Consider the following 14144-nt stretch of genomic DNA (forward strand, 5'->3'; position numbering starts at 1 on the left):
CGGAATACAGTGCGGCGTAAAGCGAGTTGACTGCATGATTCACTTACACTGAGGGGTCCGACGCCGTTTGAGATGGTCCGATCTTTACACCAATCAAACGGTGGTGGTTTGCCCTGCATTATGGCCACATTGTGACGTCACTATGTAACCTGTAACAGCTAAGCAGCCGACATCACTTCAAACATGGAGCTCCTCGCCCGGCTCGACAAGCTGATAAAAGCGGAAAAAAAACCAAATACCCGATGAACCAAATAGGAGAGAGACCGCACTGAGAGAACAAACCCGAGTGGTCAGTGAGGTTTGTCTTCAAGGTAAGAGCAAACCGAGAAACGGGCAAACGTTTCCTTACCCCACAAGGCCTCTGTTTGCCTAGCGGTAAGCAGGAACCCGGTCGTTAGTCGATCGGCGGATCCTTTTACCGGGGGTAATAATCCCTTTTTTTTAAAAAAAACCAGAAATTAAAAATATAGTGATTGGTCACTCAATACATGACTGTTTGTGGGACTCTGCTGTGCGCGATTGGCTGTCGAGTTCTCCCACAAAATACACAAGTCGATTCACTTGACAGTATATTCTGTGAAGCCCTTTGAGATGACTCAAAGACGTGATAGGGCACTATATCAAATGCAAGGATTATTATTATATTATTATTATTAAGAGACCCGGGAATCCATCCGAACGTTTTCCTTGGGTGAAACGACCCAACTTTCTCCCAGTTGCTTTTTTCCCTGTGTTTTTCCAGGTTTGGGACAGCAGTTGGCACAGGGCAACTCAACCCAATGTTACCACACTTACCACTCACATGTTGTCATCTGCTGGTTGGATTATGCCATTACAATTCGTGTCAGTCTTGAATTTTCGCTGGGTATGCGTTATATTGTTATATTTAATGGGGCTTCCGAACACTTTTTTGTCATGCATTACTCCCGACTTAAACCACCAGTTACCGACTAGATGAACGGTTTGCTTACTGTGCAATATATAAACACTGACTCCCGCGTTACGGTATGACGGTATCAAATCGAAACAAATTTTTTTTTGTCTTTACCCCTGGTTCAGACTAATTGGAATGAGCTTTTAATGCGCTCCCGCTGATAGGGAAAGGCAGCACTGAGCCATGCAGATTTGATGCTCTTGTAAATCGGCTGACGCGTTTTGCCCACAAAATACGCAATCAATTCACTTTACAGTATGTTCTGTGAAGTGCTTCGAGACGGCTCAATGACGTGATATATCGAATGCAAGGATTATTAATAATAATCACTGGAACGTGAAGAATGAACTGCTTATTAGTTAGTTGTCTAAGGGAAACTGTTTTCTGTAACTATCCCAAGCTTTCTAAATCCCAATGAAATGAGTTTGTGACGACAGTGACAGACGTCTTAAAGACTATTGGGCCCTTTCCTTGTTGCTTTGCCTGATGGGATAGCCCCACCTCCATAGCATTTTCATGTCTTTTGCTGATGCCAAAGTGGTGACTCTGCATCTACAACCAAGTAGGCTGTGAGGCCAGGAAGGAAGGAAAACCTGACTCAGAGGTGTGTGCGAGGGGGTGATGGGGTAGTGGGGGGGGTGGGAATAGTGGCACAACAGCAACAAAAAGCAGGCAGAGTGGAAATGCATCAATGACACTTGTGCGCTGTGCCGAAGAAAGTACGAGCTCGTATTTCTCAGTGATGTTATTTCCCCACTGCATCAATGTAGAGTTGGAGGTAGGGAGAGCTTCACTCCAAATATACACACACACACACACACACAGCTGCTGACTGGTCTCCTGCAACTAATACAGTTTTCAGTCATTGGAGACTGACCAGATGGTCGTCCACCCCATTAGGTCGGGGAGACAACAACAACAACTTCATTTAGATAGCGCCCTTCTCACAGGGTGGCGTCTCGGAGCTCTTAACAGTGATGGAGCCTGACGCTGAGCCGGGGTGGGGGGGAGGTGACCGTAAACATGGTCGAAGAGGAAGGTCTTCAATCATGATCTAAGAGACGGTTAGAGCGTACCATGGGGGAGGGGTGGGGGGTGGTCTGCAACTTCGACGCTTGGTGGCGAGTAAGCGTGTGTCGGAAAGAGTGAGTGAGGCAGTGGGGCGGAGAGGAGCTCGGTGTCATCTCTCTCCAGCAGCCTGTTAATCTTACCGAAGTTGCCCCTCTGAAAGCAGTACGTTATCGGAGATAAAGTGGGTGGGGCACGTGCAAATCGGGCTGGTTTTCTCACTCATTCGCGCTCTGGGGAAGGAGGAGTCTTGATGGGCTGATATATTTTTTCACGTGCGATGGTTACAGCTCTGAGATCCTCCCATCGCAAGACGTTCAGCTGTGATGCGTGCGCACCATTTCTCCATCTGCCTCCCGCTCTGTTTCCTTGGCAGCTACAACGACATCGACAACAACTTGCACTTATATTGCTCCATTCGCGCGGGGCAGCGTCCCGGGGCACTTAAGCAACCCGTCAGGTTTCACAACACTGGCTCGCCTTACATTAGTTCCTTTTTTACGGTGTGACTACCATCTGAGAGCACTTAACAAGAAGCCCGAGCCAAGTGGAAAGTTTGAAGTGGGAATTCTCGTCGTGTATTGCATGATTGCGTATAATTTATGGCGGGTATATATAGGGTACAATATATATTTATATAATTACAGTGGCTGACGTACACATTGTGCACGTGGTACGATCTATACTGTGTGATATATGTATATATATATAATCTACACATGGTTTGGGGAATACAGTCTACACAGTGGGGTATACAGTCCATAGAGAGGGGTATACTGTTTACACAGGGTGGTGTATAGTCTGTATATTGGGGTATACAGTCTATACAGTGGGGTATATAGTCTATACAGTGGGGTGTATAGTCTATACAGTGGGGTGTATAGTCTATACAGTGGGGTGTATAGTCTGTACATTGGGGTATAGTCTATACAGTGGGGTATACAGTCTCTACAGTGGAGTATACAGTCTATACAGTGGGGTATACTATATGCAGTAGAGTATACAGTCTATACAGTGGGGTATACAGTCTATACAGTGGGGTATACAGTCTATACAGTGGAGTATACAGTCTATACAGTGGAGTATACAGTCTGTACAGTGGTGTATATAGTCTATACAGTGGAGTATACAGTCTATACAGTGGAGTATACAGTCTGTACAGTGGTGTATACAGTCTATACAGTGGGGTATATAGTCTATACAGTGGGGTATACAGTCTATATGGTGTGTGATATATATATGTATATGTGCACACAGTGTGTACAGTGTGTGTGTACAGTGTGTACAGTGTGTGGGGGGAGGGGGAGGGGTGTGGGGGGTGGAGACCGCCTGACGTGTCGGGGTCAGGTGTCAGGTGTGATCGCGGCGGAAGCGGCCGCTGTGGGGTGTCGGGGCGCGGGGGGTGTGGTGTGGGGTGTGGGGGGTGTCGGGTGTCGGGTGTCGCTGACTCGGGCCGCGGGGGTGTGTGACTCTCTCTCCGGGTCAGTCTCCCGCTCGCGTCTAACATATGAGCGTCTCACTGGTCGCCGTGCGTCTGGAGCTTGCGGGCGACTCTCCTCCTCCGCAAGGGTTCGAGTATTCAGGTGAGTCCGAGGCCTTGGGGCCTAGGCCCTGGGGGTGTGTGTGAGGCTCTGCCATGGCCTTCCCCCCCCTCACCCCCTCACGCTCCCTTTCCCTCCCCCCTCCCTCCCTCCCTCCTCCCGCGGAGGCTGGAAATCGAGCGCCCTGCAGCCCGACTAGGCCCAGGCCTCAGCCCAAGCCTCGGCCTCTCCCCGGGAGCCCCCCCCACCCCCGGGGGGAGAGGCCGGGAGGAGCCGCTGTTACCCTCTCGCTTGACCCAACAGTCCTCGTTCACCTCTTTGGGATCTCTCCCTCTCTCCCTCTCACTCTCTCTCTCTCTCGTTTCTCTTTTAAGTAATATTATTTATTATTGTTTTAAGGATTATTATTATGCATTATTATTATTATTTATTATTATTGTTATTATTCTCTCTGTCTCACTCTCTCTCTCTCTCCCCCCAGTTATATAGTATTCGCGTAGGTATATGTGTATATATATATATATATATATGCGCTCACGGTATAGAATGACATTAATAATAATAATGTTAATGATAATAATAATAATAATCCTTGCGTTTGAGACAGCGCCTTGTTCACCTCGTCGCAGCGTCGCGCGGCTGAAAGGGAGCGAGTCGTGGGCGGAACGCGGCAGCCCCCACCCCCACCCACCCCCCCCGCGGTTGCCCTGCAAGAACAGCCGTGCGACTGAGCGGCCAAATTTTATCTGGGGGGGGGGGGGTTTTGTTGGTCGTGGACGCCGGGTGTGGAGAGAGAGAGAGAGAGAAACTCTTTAACGTCAGCCTCCACGGGCAGACGGGAACCTCAGTGTAACATCTCAAAAGGTGTCGTGGAGTGGAAACTGTTAGATCAGCACCAGTGTTACTACTCACCCATTCCTCCTCTTCTCCCCCCCCCCCCACCACCCCACACCCCCACCGCCGTAACCCTCTACTCCCTTCTCCCTCTCGGGTCTCGTCGTTTCTCGAACGTGTTGCCCGATTGCTCAAACGGGGCTCGAGAAAGTTACGTCTCGGCAAAGATCCCGACCGGGGCGGTGGGGACCAGAGGCAGCGGGTTGGAGAAAGGCAGATAGGTTCTGGGTGGGACGCAGTGAAGTGTTTCTTTACACGGAGGGTGATTGACGCTGGGGGCAGGGTGGTGCGCGTGTGCGTGCGTGTGTTCAGCAGCGGTGGTTGAGGCCAGGATGCTGGGACTCGTTAAGAAACGTCCGGGTGCTGTATTAAGAGATTGGTGGTGCAGGGATTCACTATAAACATTCCGTGATTTGCGGACAGTTGCCGTAAAATGTCCTGCACGGTGAGAGGATCAGCTGATCGCTCGGTCACTGGGGTTCCATTTGTTCTCATTGACGTACTGGAACCTGCTAACCCTGTTGTGAGCAACCTCTGACGACTGCACACGCGTGCGCGTGTGTGCGTGTGTTCGCCCGCGCGCAATGGTAAATAGCATTTAAAGTCACAAGACCCACAATAGAGCTTTGTCGTGTTGGGAGTGAATCGTTTGTTCGCTGTTGTAGTGTCCCTCGCGTTGTCTCAACAGAGAATAGCATAGGTGCAGGCTGACCGTTGGCATTTTCTGTCTGTTTGGTTTCTTTCTGCCTCTCTCCGTTAAACTGTATCACCTGCCGCAATGGTCCCGCTTTGTGCTTTGTCTGTGCAGCCATCAATATGTCAGACGACGAGGGTAAAGAGAAGAGATCGCTCCGTCCAGCGAAGGGCTTGCTGGAGGGTAAAACCACCGAGGAGAAATCCACCATCTTACACCAGCACATCGGCCGGCGAGAGATGAGGGACATGGTGATTGAAACGATAAGCTCCAGCAAAGGTAGAATGAGCGACACCGAGCTCGAGGGGGGGAAGAGCGCGCGGCAGACAGATCAGAGAATATACTACTACTAATAATAAGTCTCAAAGTGCTTCACAGAATATACTGTAAAGTGGATTGACTGTATATTTTGTGGGCGAAACACGGCAGCCAATTGCACACAGCAGTGTCCCACAAACAGTCATGGATTGAGTGACCAAATGATTGTTATTTTTTTTTGGAGAGATTATTATCCCCGGAAAGTGCTCCACCAATCAACTAACAACCGGGTTCCTATTTACTGTTAGGTAAACGGAGAGATAAAATCGCAGGTTTTGTAGAATTGATCAGAGTCAGGTCCGTTCTCTGTAAAAGTTATCAGTTGAATGCCACTCAAACGAATTGACTGCTTATCTCAGTGTTGTACATATCAATGAAGTTTCATTTCTAATTGGTCTTATTTTGTAAAGCGTTTATTTTACGTGAAGGCCCTGCATTAATGCAAGCTGTTGCTGGTTGCTGTCCAGTAACTCTTCTTGGCTGAGCGAGCTCACAAACACATTTTCTGTGTTTCCTTTTGAGACGTTTTGACTTTGATGGAGTGCTGTGTTTAGATATTTCTTTAAAAAAACACGCTCTTTCTTCTTAACAGATAAAAGTCCCCCGGAAAGTGTTTCGGAGTCCGATCAGGAGCTGAAATCAGTCTCCAGGGCTGTGCAGGGAACAGGCACAACCGAGCCTGTTGACGACAGCAAGGCGGTCAAAGAGCAGGGAGGAACCTTACCGGACTCGCCGTCTAAACAACTGCCCGACCAGATTTCCTTCTTCAGTGGGAACTCGTCTGTGGAGGTCGTACATGGAATTATGCACTTATACAAAACCGAGTAAGGACTCAGTCTTCTCTGCCGTTGGGATACGGTACGGCTACAGTCAGCCTCGGGCGAATCAATCAGGGTTTCCCATTCCTGGATTCATCACCGCTAACCTTTTTTTTTTGGACAGAAACTTTTTACTCCCCCCTGCTTTCCGCCCACCAAATACGCAGTCGTTCCACTTTAACAAAAACAAGAGGTTGTATTTGTATAGCGCCCTTCACGAGGGGTTCCGTCCTTGAGTGCGTACAATATATTCTGCAAACGTGTTCACTTGACAACATACGCTTTACGGTATATTCTCCAAAGCGCTTTCCTTGAGACGTCTCAACGGCGTGATAAGGCGCTGTATCAAATATAAGGATTATTATTATTGTAGTGGTTTTTCACATTCTCTCTTTCTCTCTGTGTGTGTCTCTCTGTCCCCCCTCACCCGCCCGCAGTAAAATGACTTCATTGAAAGAAGACGTGCGTCGCAGCGCCATGCTGTGTATCCTCACCGTGCCCGCCACCATGACCAGCCACGACCTCATGAGGTTCGTTGCCCCCTTTGATGATTCTGTCGTGCACATGAAAATAATCCGCGACTCCACCCCCAACCAGTACATGGTGCTCATCAAGTTTTGCTCTCAGGTAAAAAAAATTGAAATATATTGTCTGATTCTACTCTGTGAGTACCTGCGGTTTCCCCTCCCCGCCCACCCCCCAATTCCTGACGCCTGCCTCTTGCTGTGTCTTCCTCTCCCTTTATGGGCCTCACTCCCTCACCACTCTCACTCACCACTCTCGCTCACACCCCCACATACACTCTCTCTTTCTCTCACACTCTGTGTGAACCTGTCTCTCTCTCTCACATTGTTGTGTGCCTCCCCCTCTTTCTCTCTCTCTCTCTCTCTCTCTCTCTCTCACTCACTCACTCTGTGTGCGCTTCCTCCTCCTCTCACTCTCTCACACACTGTCTCTGCCTGTGCCTCTGTCTGTCAATACAACAACAAGATTTCATTGCATCAGTGCATCATGATTGATGGCTGCTGTATTTCTGGTTGACACTGATTGACTAGTCTCTGCTGGTCTCTTCCTCCCCTCCTCTCAGGCAGAAGCAGACAGCTTTTACACTGCCTGTAACGGCCGTCAGTTCAATTCTATTGAGGACGACGTCTGTCAGTTGGTGTACGTGGAGAGGGCAGAAGTCATCAAATCTGAGGATGTGAGTATTTTCTGTATTTATTAATGTCACAATATTATTAGGATTTAACCAATGGAGCAGCAGGTGCCCAACTGAGAGGCGGGTACAAGTTTCAATCAGTCCTTTGCCCTGGCTGGGTGAGACTTGCCAGTGTTGATGAGGTACCTGAACAAAATGCATTAAGCTTCTTGAGCCTATCACCCCCATTCTTGCCCGGATTCACTGGCTTTCCATCCCCCGGAGGATTGAGTTCAAGATCCTTGGGTGTAAACCCTTCACTGTTCAGCACCTTGAGATATCCTCCAGACATGAAAGGCTCTGTGTAAACACAGTTTGTTGTGGTTGAGTGCAACAGTACTGTGCTCTGGACCAGGACACAGGAACAGGTGGAGACTCTTCAGCCCTTCAAGCCTGTTTCACCATCTTACTAGATCACAACAGACCTTCTTAATGCCTTTCTCTGTATCCCTCGATCCCCATTCATCCTGAGCTAAAGGACCGCTGGTACATGTCAAAACCTGGTACCTTTAATACTTGGGTCCCGGTAGTCTTTGGTAACCGATTGTGATCAGGATTGTTTTCCTGCCTCCAGTGAACCCACCCCCCCCCACACACTCTCATTTTTCCTCTCCTTACCGCCCATTTTATACTTCTCTCCTTTCAGGGAGCTAGCCTTCCAGTAATGGGTGTCACCGAGCTGCCTCCGTGCATCGTGTGCCTGGAGAGAATGGACGAGTCGGTAAACGGGGTGCTGACCATATTGTGCAACCACAGCTTTCACAGTCAGTGCTTACAGCACTGGGAGGACACCACGTAAGTGCCATAACCCCCAGCCTGCCCATCCCACCATCTGAGGTCGTGCCTGCAGCCTTTCTGCTTCCCACCCTTTGGAACTCCATCCCACAGTCCCTTCGCCTCGCCCGCCTCCCTTGTCTCCTTCAAGGCCCGTCTAAAGATCCTCCTCTTCGACAGCTCCTTCAGCCACCCTCCTACCCCTACTCTCCCTGCCCCCCACCCCTCCTGATCTCCAAACCCCAGCTCAGGTGCACATCCCTGACTGTCCAGTGCCTTGTGACATCCTCCTGTCGTGAAGCGCGCTGTGTAAATGTAATTTGTTGTTGTCTGCGCTAGAGCTCCTAAAATTAACCTCATTTGGCAACAGTAGAGTCACCAAAGCAGCTGTTGGAATCAGGCCAGCCTTGTTCTCACTGAGTTAGTGAGGCCCAGTGACCTCGCAGTGACGTGTGTCAGTTGTTTACCCTGCATTTAGAGGCTGCCTCGTGGCTCTGATGAGCACGATCGCCAGCCTCGCACTCACCCCCCTGCTCCTCCTCACACCCAGACTCTCACCCAAGCCAGTCTGGGCTTGGTTTCAACCTTTAACCCACAAGTGAAAGGTCTGCTCACTGTACAGCTCGGGTTAGTCCACCTGTTAAAGCTTCTACTCAGTTTGCTCAAGATAAGATAAGCACATTTTCCCCTTGACTTGTTATCGGGACCTCACAAAAGCCGGGTTCCACGATAAAGATTAAGCTCTTTGCCATTTTGGAAGAAATTGGGAAAATGTTGTCAAGTTATGCCGTGTTATTATTGGCGTTGGTTTGTCAGTGAGCTAGCTAAGTGAGCCAAGCGATGTGAAAGGCATTACATAAATCTTCGCTTCGACCGTGCCTTCAGTCATCCTCCCACCCCATCCCCTTGCCCTCCACCCCTCTTGATTCCAACTCCCGGCTCGGGTTCAAACACGTGGAATCCAGGTTTAAATCAAGCCCATACCGGTAGGGTGAAAGTCTGGGTCTAAGGGTTCAAAAGAACCATTTGGTCACTCAATCCACCACTGTTTGTGGGACACTGCGGTGCGCAATTGACGGACGCATTTAGCCCACAAAAATACAGCACGTGAAGCGTTTTGAGACGTGTCAACGACTTGATAAGGCACGAGATCAAATGCAAAGATTCTTCTTATAATCCCTTGATTGTCCAGCGCCTTGGGACATCCTCCTGACATGAAATGTGCTATATATTTATTGTTGCAATTGTATAATATATTGTATTGTGCATGGAAGCTTTAGGGATCGTCTTTTAACATTTTCTGTCGCTTTAAAAGTCAACAATTTTGTTCTATCTTTCGCCTAATTTCCAGATCAGCACTAGGGAACTTTTTTTTTAAACGTTCTGTTTTAGGTGCCCGGTTTGCAGATACTGTCAGACTCCCGAGCCAGTGGAAGAGAACAAGTGTTTTGAGTGCGGAGTTCAGGAGGTAAGCAGATTAGAGTTCGTCACAAAGACCTAATTAGGATCTTAAGAGCTGCTGCTAATTATTGTTAAAGAGAAGGTGTCAGCACGGAAGTGAGAGGTGCCTAACAAACCTTTGCTTCGCTTTGCCAACACCAAACTTCTCCCAGCTCCCAGGGGAGGGGGGGGTGGGGAATAGTGCTTGTGATACAGCCATTTGGGTTCCATGCACTGGATATTGGCTGCACATCACAGTCGAGCCAAAATAATAATGGAAACTGTTCAGGCGAGTCGTGAAAACATTTGTGGCATTGCCACCTTCAATGCAATTTTTTTCTCTCTCTTTCTCTCCCCACCTCCCCCCACCCTCCCAATCCCCCTACACACACACATACCAACCTGTCCGCTCTCACCACTCAGCCGGGCTCTGGTTGGCTCCATGTCTCCCGCCCTGCCCCGCCATCAGTAGTTGGGACCTTCAGCCTTTCTGGCCCTCACCCTTCGGAACTCCATCCTCCAGTCCCTTCACTTCACCCCCCCCCCCTCCCTTGCCTCCTTCAAGGCCCCCTCTCAAGAGCCGCCTCCTCGAATATGGCCGGTCACCCTCCTACCTACCCCTGCCCTCCACTCCTCCTGAACCCAGCCCCCAGCCCGGAGCCTTGGGACGTCCTCCCGACGTGACAGGCGCTGTGTAAATATAATTTGTTGTTGTTGTTGTTCGCAGAACCTCTGGATATGTTTGATATGCGGGCATATAGGATGTGGCCGATACGTGAGTCGTCATGCTTACAAACACTTTGAGGAGACCCAGCACACGTATGCCATGCAACTCACCAACCACAGAGTGTGGGACTACGCAGGAGGTAACATTCCTCCTCTCCTGCCAGCGCTCCCCCCCCCCCCCCCACACACACGCACACACGCATTTTATTAAGTCCATTTCATATCGGATGTTCAAGGTTTTATTTATATCTATTAATACATTGATTTATTAATGGATTTAATACATAATAAGTCCATGTTTTAATGGATTTAACAAGGATCTGTGCGTAGGTGGTCAATATTTCAAGTCTAATGTAGTACAATGAGTAAGATGTGGAGAATTCTGTCTCTCTGTCTCTCTCTCTCTCTCTCTCTCTCTGTCTCTCTTGCAGTTTCAGGAACCCTCATTCCAGTTCTGGGTGATGAGAATTTTAATTGATGTGAGGGCCTTTTTTGGGGTCGGGGATGGGGTGGGAGGAATTATATAGCGCCTTGGGCCGCTACCCTGCCTGAGGGGTGCTATATAAATGCAAGCTGTTGTTGTTATATGGTTCGATCGCTTCACTGAGCGGGGAAGTAAACTAACCTGTCACCAGTTTTAGCAGTGAAATTGCAGACAGGCGGTCCCATGTAACTTGCAGTGCGGTCCTCGTGCTCTCTGCCCACCCTGAAGCTGTGTCCTCGTTTGACTAGACAACTACGTGCACCGCCTGGTGGCCAGCAAGACTGACGGCAAGATCGTTCAGTACGAGTGCGAGGGTGACACGTGTCAGGACGAGAAGATCGATGCCCTGCAGTTAGAGGTTAGTCGCTGTAGTTCTGAGACACCATCTGACATGTAGCTGTGAGTGCAGTGATTCACTTCCAATCTTATTGTGCTCTCGATCCCCTCTTATACCATCCAGTCCTCCGTTCAGCAAACTCGGGCTTACTGTGTACTCTCCACACCCAGCCTTCAGTAATTATGCCCCCTCTCCTCCACGGAACTCGCTCCACAATTCTATCTCCAAATTCTACACGTTTGAACCTGTGTATATTTAGAACATATGAATATAACTTGCCTCCTTCAAGGCCCATCTCAAGACCTTACTCTTTGACTGACTTTCTACCCCCCCCACCTCCCCCACCACCCTCCATCTCTCTTGATTCCAACTGTGAAGTCGGATGCAAACTCTTAGTTAAGATTGGAAGTGAACAGTTGTTCAGCGCTTAGGGACGTCCTCCCAATGTGAAAGACGCTGCTTAAATGTAATTTTGTTGTTGGATGCCCACAACTTCCCTCCGGTCTTGGTGTCAGGCTGGTTGGACCTGAAGGCTGTTGATTTACTTTGGTTCCCTTACCTTCATCCTTCCCTTGTGAGGGGGGGAGAGAGACAAAGCGGAACAATATGTGCCAGCTCAGTCTGGATTTACTGCTTACTGATTTGTGCATCTCCCCGGGTTCACTACTTGGGACCGTAGGGCCTTGACGACGACAACAGCAACTTGCATTTATATAGTGCCCCTCACGCAGGGTAGCGTTTCAGACTCAGCGTAAGCGGCTGCCGATCCCGGCTCCAGGCATTGAACGGTAAGAAACAGGTGATAACCTTTGTCAGGTTTTTAAAAATCACCTCTTTATTTTTGTGCAAACAGTATTCATACCTCCTGACCAGCCAGCTGGAATCCCAACGCATCTACTGGGAGAATAAGATTGTGCACCTGGAGAAAGATGCTGCAGAAGAGGCAGGTTTGAGTCGAAACATTTGTATATTTTTGTTTTGTTTTTATCAGTCGGGTGTCTGATACAGGAGGGAGTCCGTAACGTAGTGGTTAGTGCGCTCGCTTGGCAAGTGAGAGGATCCGGGTTCGATTCCCCGAGCAGGGCGAAACCTTAGGCAAGTTTTCTTTAGTCCACACGCCTTTGTTTACCTAACGGTAAGGAGGACCCCAGTTGTTAGTTGATTGCTTTCTGGGGGTAATAATCCCTTCGGAAAAAAAATTGGTCGCTCAATCCACGACTGTTTGTGAGACACTGCTGTGCGCAATTGGCTGCCACGTTTCGCCCACAAAATACACTGTCAATTCACTTTACAATATACCCTGTGAAGTGCTTTGAGTCATGTGGAATTCCTCTTTTCCAGATCAACAACATGAAAACGAAGTTCAAAGAGACGATTGAGAAGTGTGACAGCCTGGAGCAGCGGCTGAACGAGCTGATAAAGGACAAGCAAGCTCTGGAGAGGAAGTAAGCCACTTAGCAACAAGTTCTGTGATCTGCTAACTCCATAGATACCTGTCCGCTCCCCCTGCTCAGCAAGCTCCAGCCCGCTCCATGTCCCCCACCCACTGGAACTCCATCCCACAGTCCCTTTGCCTCGCACCCTCCCTTGCCTCTTTCAAAGTCCGTTTCAAGACCCCCCCCCCCCTCTTCGGCAGCGCCTTCGGTCACCCTCTTATTCCTACCCTCCACCACTCCTGATCTCCCAACCCGCCCCCCCAGCTCGGGTCCAAATCCTTGACTGTCCAGCACCTTGGGACTTCGGACGCGAAAGGCGCTGTGTAAATGTAATTTGTTGTTGTTGAGACATCTCGAAGGCGTGATAAACGCAAAGGTTTTTATTATTGCTAATATTATGGCATAAATCAAGAAATATTTGCCCGACCCCAGAAAGTTGGGCGAGAACTGTACTGAATGAGTAGCCACAGTCTGTGTTTGTTTTTCCCCACCCAGGTGCTCACAGCTGAACAACAAGGTGTCCAAGCTGGGAAACGAGCTGAAGGAGGAACAGGAGATGAACAAGTGCCTCCGTGCTAATCAGCTTCAGCTGCAGAGCAAACTGAAGGAGGAGGAGAAGAGGCTGAGAGAGACGTGCGAGGAGAAAGACCAGCAGATCACCGAGGCCCAGGAGCAACTGCGCGACATCATGTTCTACCTGGAGGCCCAGCAGAAGATCAACCAGATGCCGGCCGACACGCGGCAGGAGATCCAGGAGGGACAGATCAACATCGCTGTGGCCGCCAACACCTCTTCCACCGGAGCCATCACCAAGACATCCAGGAGAGGGCGAGGCAAGCGGAGCAAGTAGCTGAGAGGGAGGAGGGAAGAGAGAGGGGAGGGCTTCTCATTTTCTTTGGAAAAAAAGAGAGAGAGAAAAAAAAGTCCTCCCTTAGAGATGTGTATATTTGTTTACTTTCAGCACCGATCACTGACTGTACCAACCTGGTGTGGTCGTTACAATTGGATTTCTATCTATATATATATATTATATATATTATATATTATATATATATATAAACGCCAGTCTGTAGGGAGTTCTGCGCAACACTAGTGAGACGTGAAGGAGAGTTTTTTTTATTTAACACGGAAGTGGTTGACTCGTGCTTCCCACAGTATTAAGCCGCTCTGCGAGGCACTGAAGGGAGTTTTACAGTGTGTCAGGCTAAACATGCGGGACATGTCTGGGGAGTATTCTCCCACAACAAAGATCCAACGTATTGCTTGTGCACACCAGCATTAAAATGATCCATTCAGAAAGAGCTTTCCCTCTGCGTCTTCAACTTCACAAGCTTTTACAGAGATTATTATTCCCCTCCACACGTACACAATTGTGTTTTGTGTGTATTTTGGGGAGGGTGGAGAAGGTGTGATAAGCAGCGGGTAATGGACAGTGTACAAAGTTTTACTGCGGTCATCTCGAGGGAAATGTTTATGTACTGT

The 14144-nt window shown here is 49.1% G+C and overlaps 1 protein-coding gene across 1 annotated transcript; it reads left to right on the forward strand.

The window, feature by feature from the left end:
* The first annotated feature begins 3429 nt into the window (after positions 1 to 3429).
* Positions 3430 to 13534, forward strand: LOC103184329 (BRCA1 associated protein). The gene is made up of 12 exons (XM_007902265.2): positions 3430 to 3585; positions 5246 to 5410; positions 6042 to 6273; positions 6705 to 6894; positions 7355 to 7468; positions 8112 to 8260; positions 9632 to 9707; positions 10407 to 10545; positions 11138 to 11247; positions 12080 to 12169; positions 12568 to 12671; positions 13158 to 13534. The coding sequence occupies exons 1-12, from the start codon at positions 3510 to 3512 to the stop codon at positions 13510 to 13512; spliced, it is 1800 nt and encodes a 599-aa protein (XP_007900456.1). The 5' UTR covers positions 3430 to 3509; the 3' UTR covers positions 13513 to 13534.
* Positions 13535 to 14144: the final 610 nt, after the last annotated feature.

Source organism: Callorhinchus milii, unplaced genomic scaffold (assembly GCF_018977255.1).
Source record: "Callorhinchus milii isolate IMCB2004 unplaced genomic scaffold, IMCB_Cmil_1.0 Scaffold8, whole genome shotgun sequence".
Lineage (NCBI taxonomy): Eukaryota > Metazoa > Chordata > Chondrichthyes > Chimaeriformes > Callorhinchidae > Callorhinchus > Callorhinchus milii.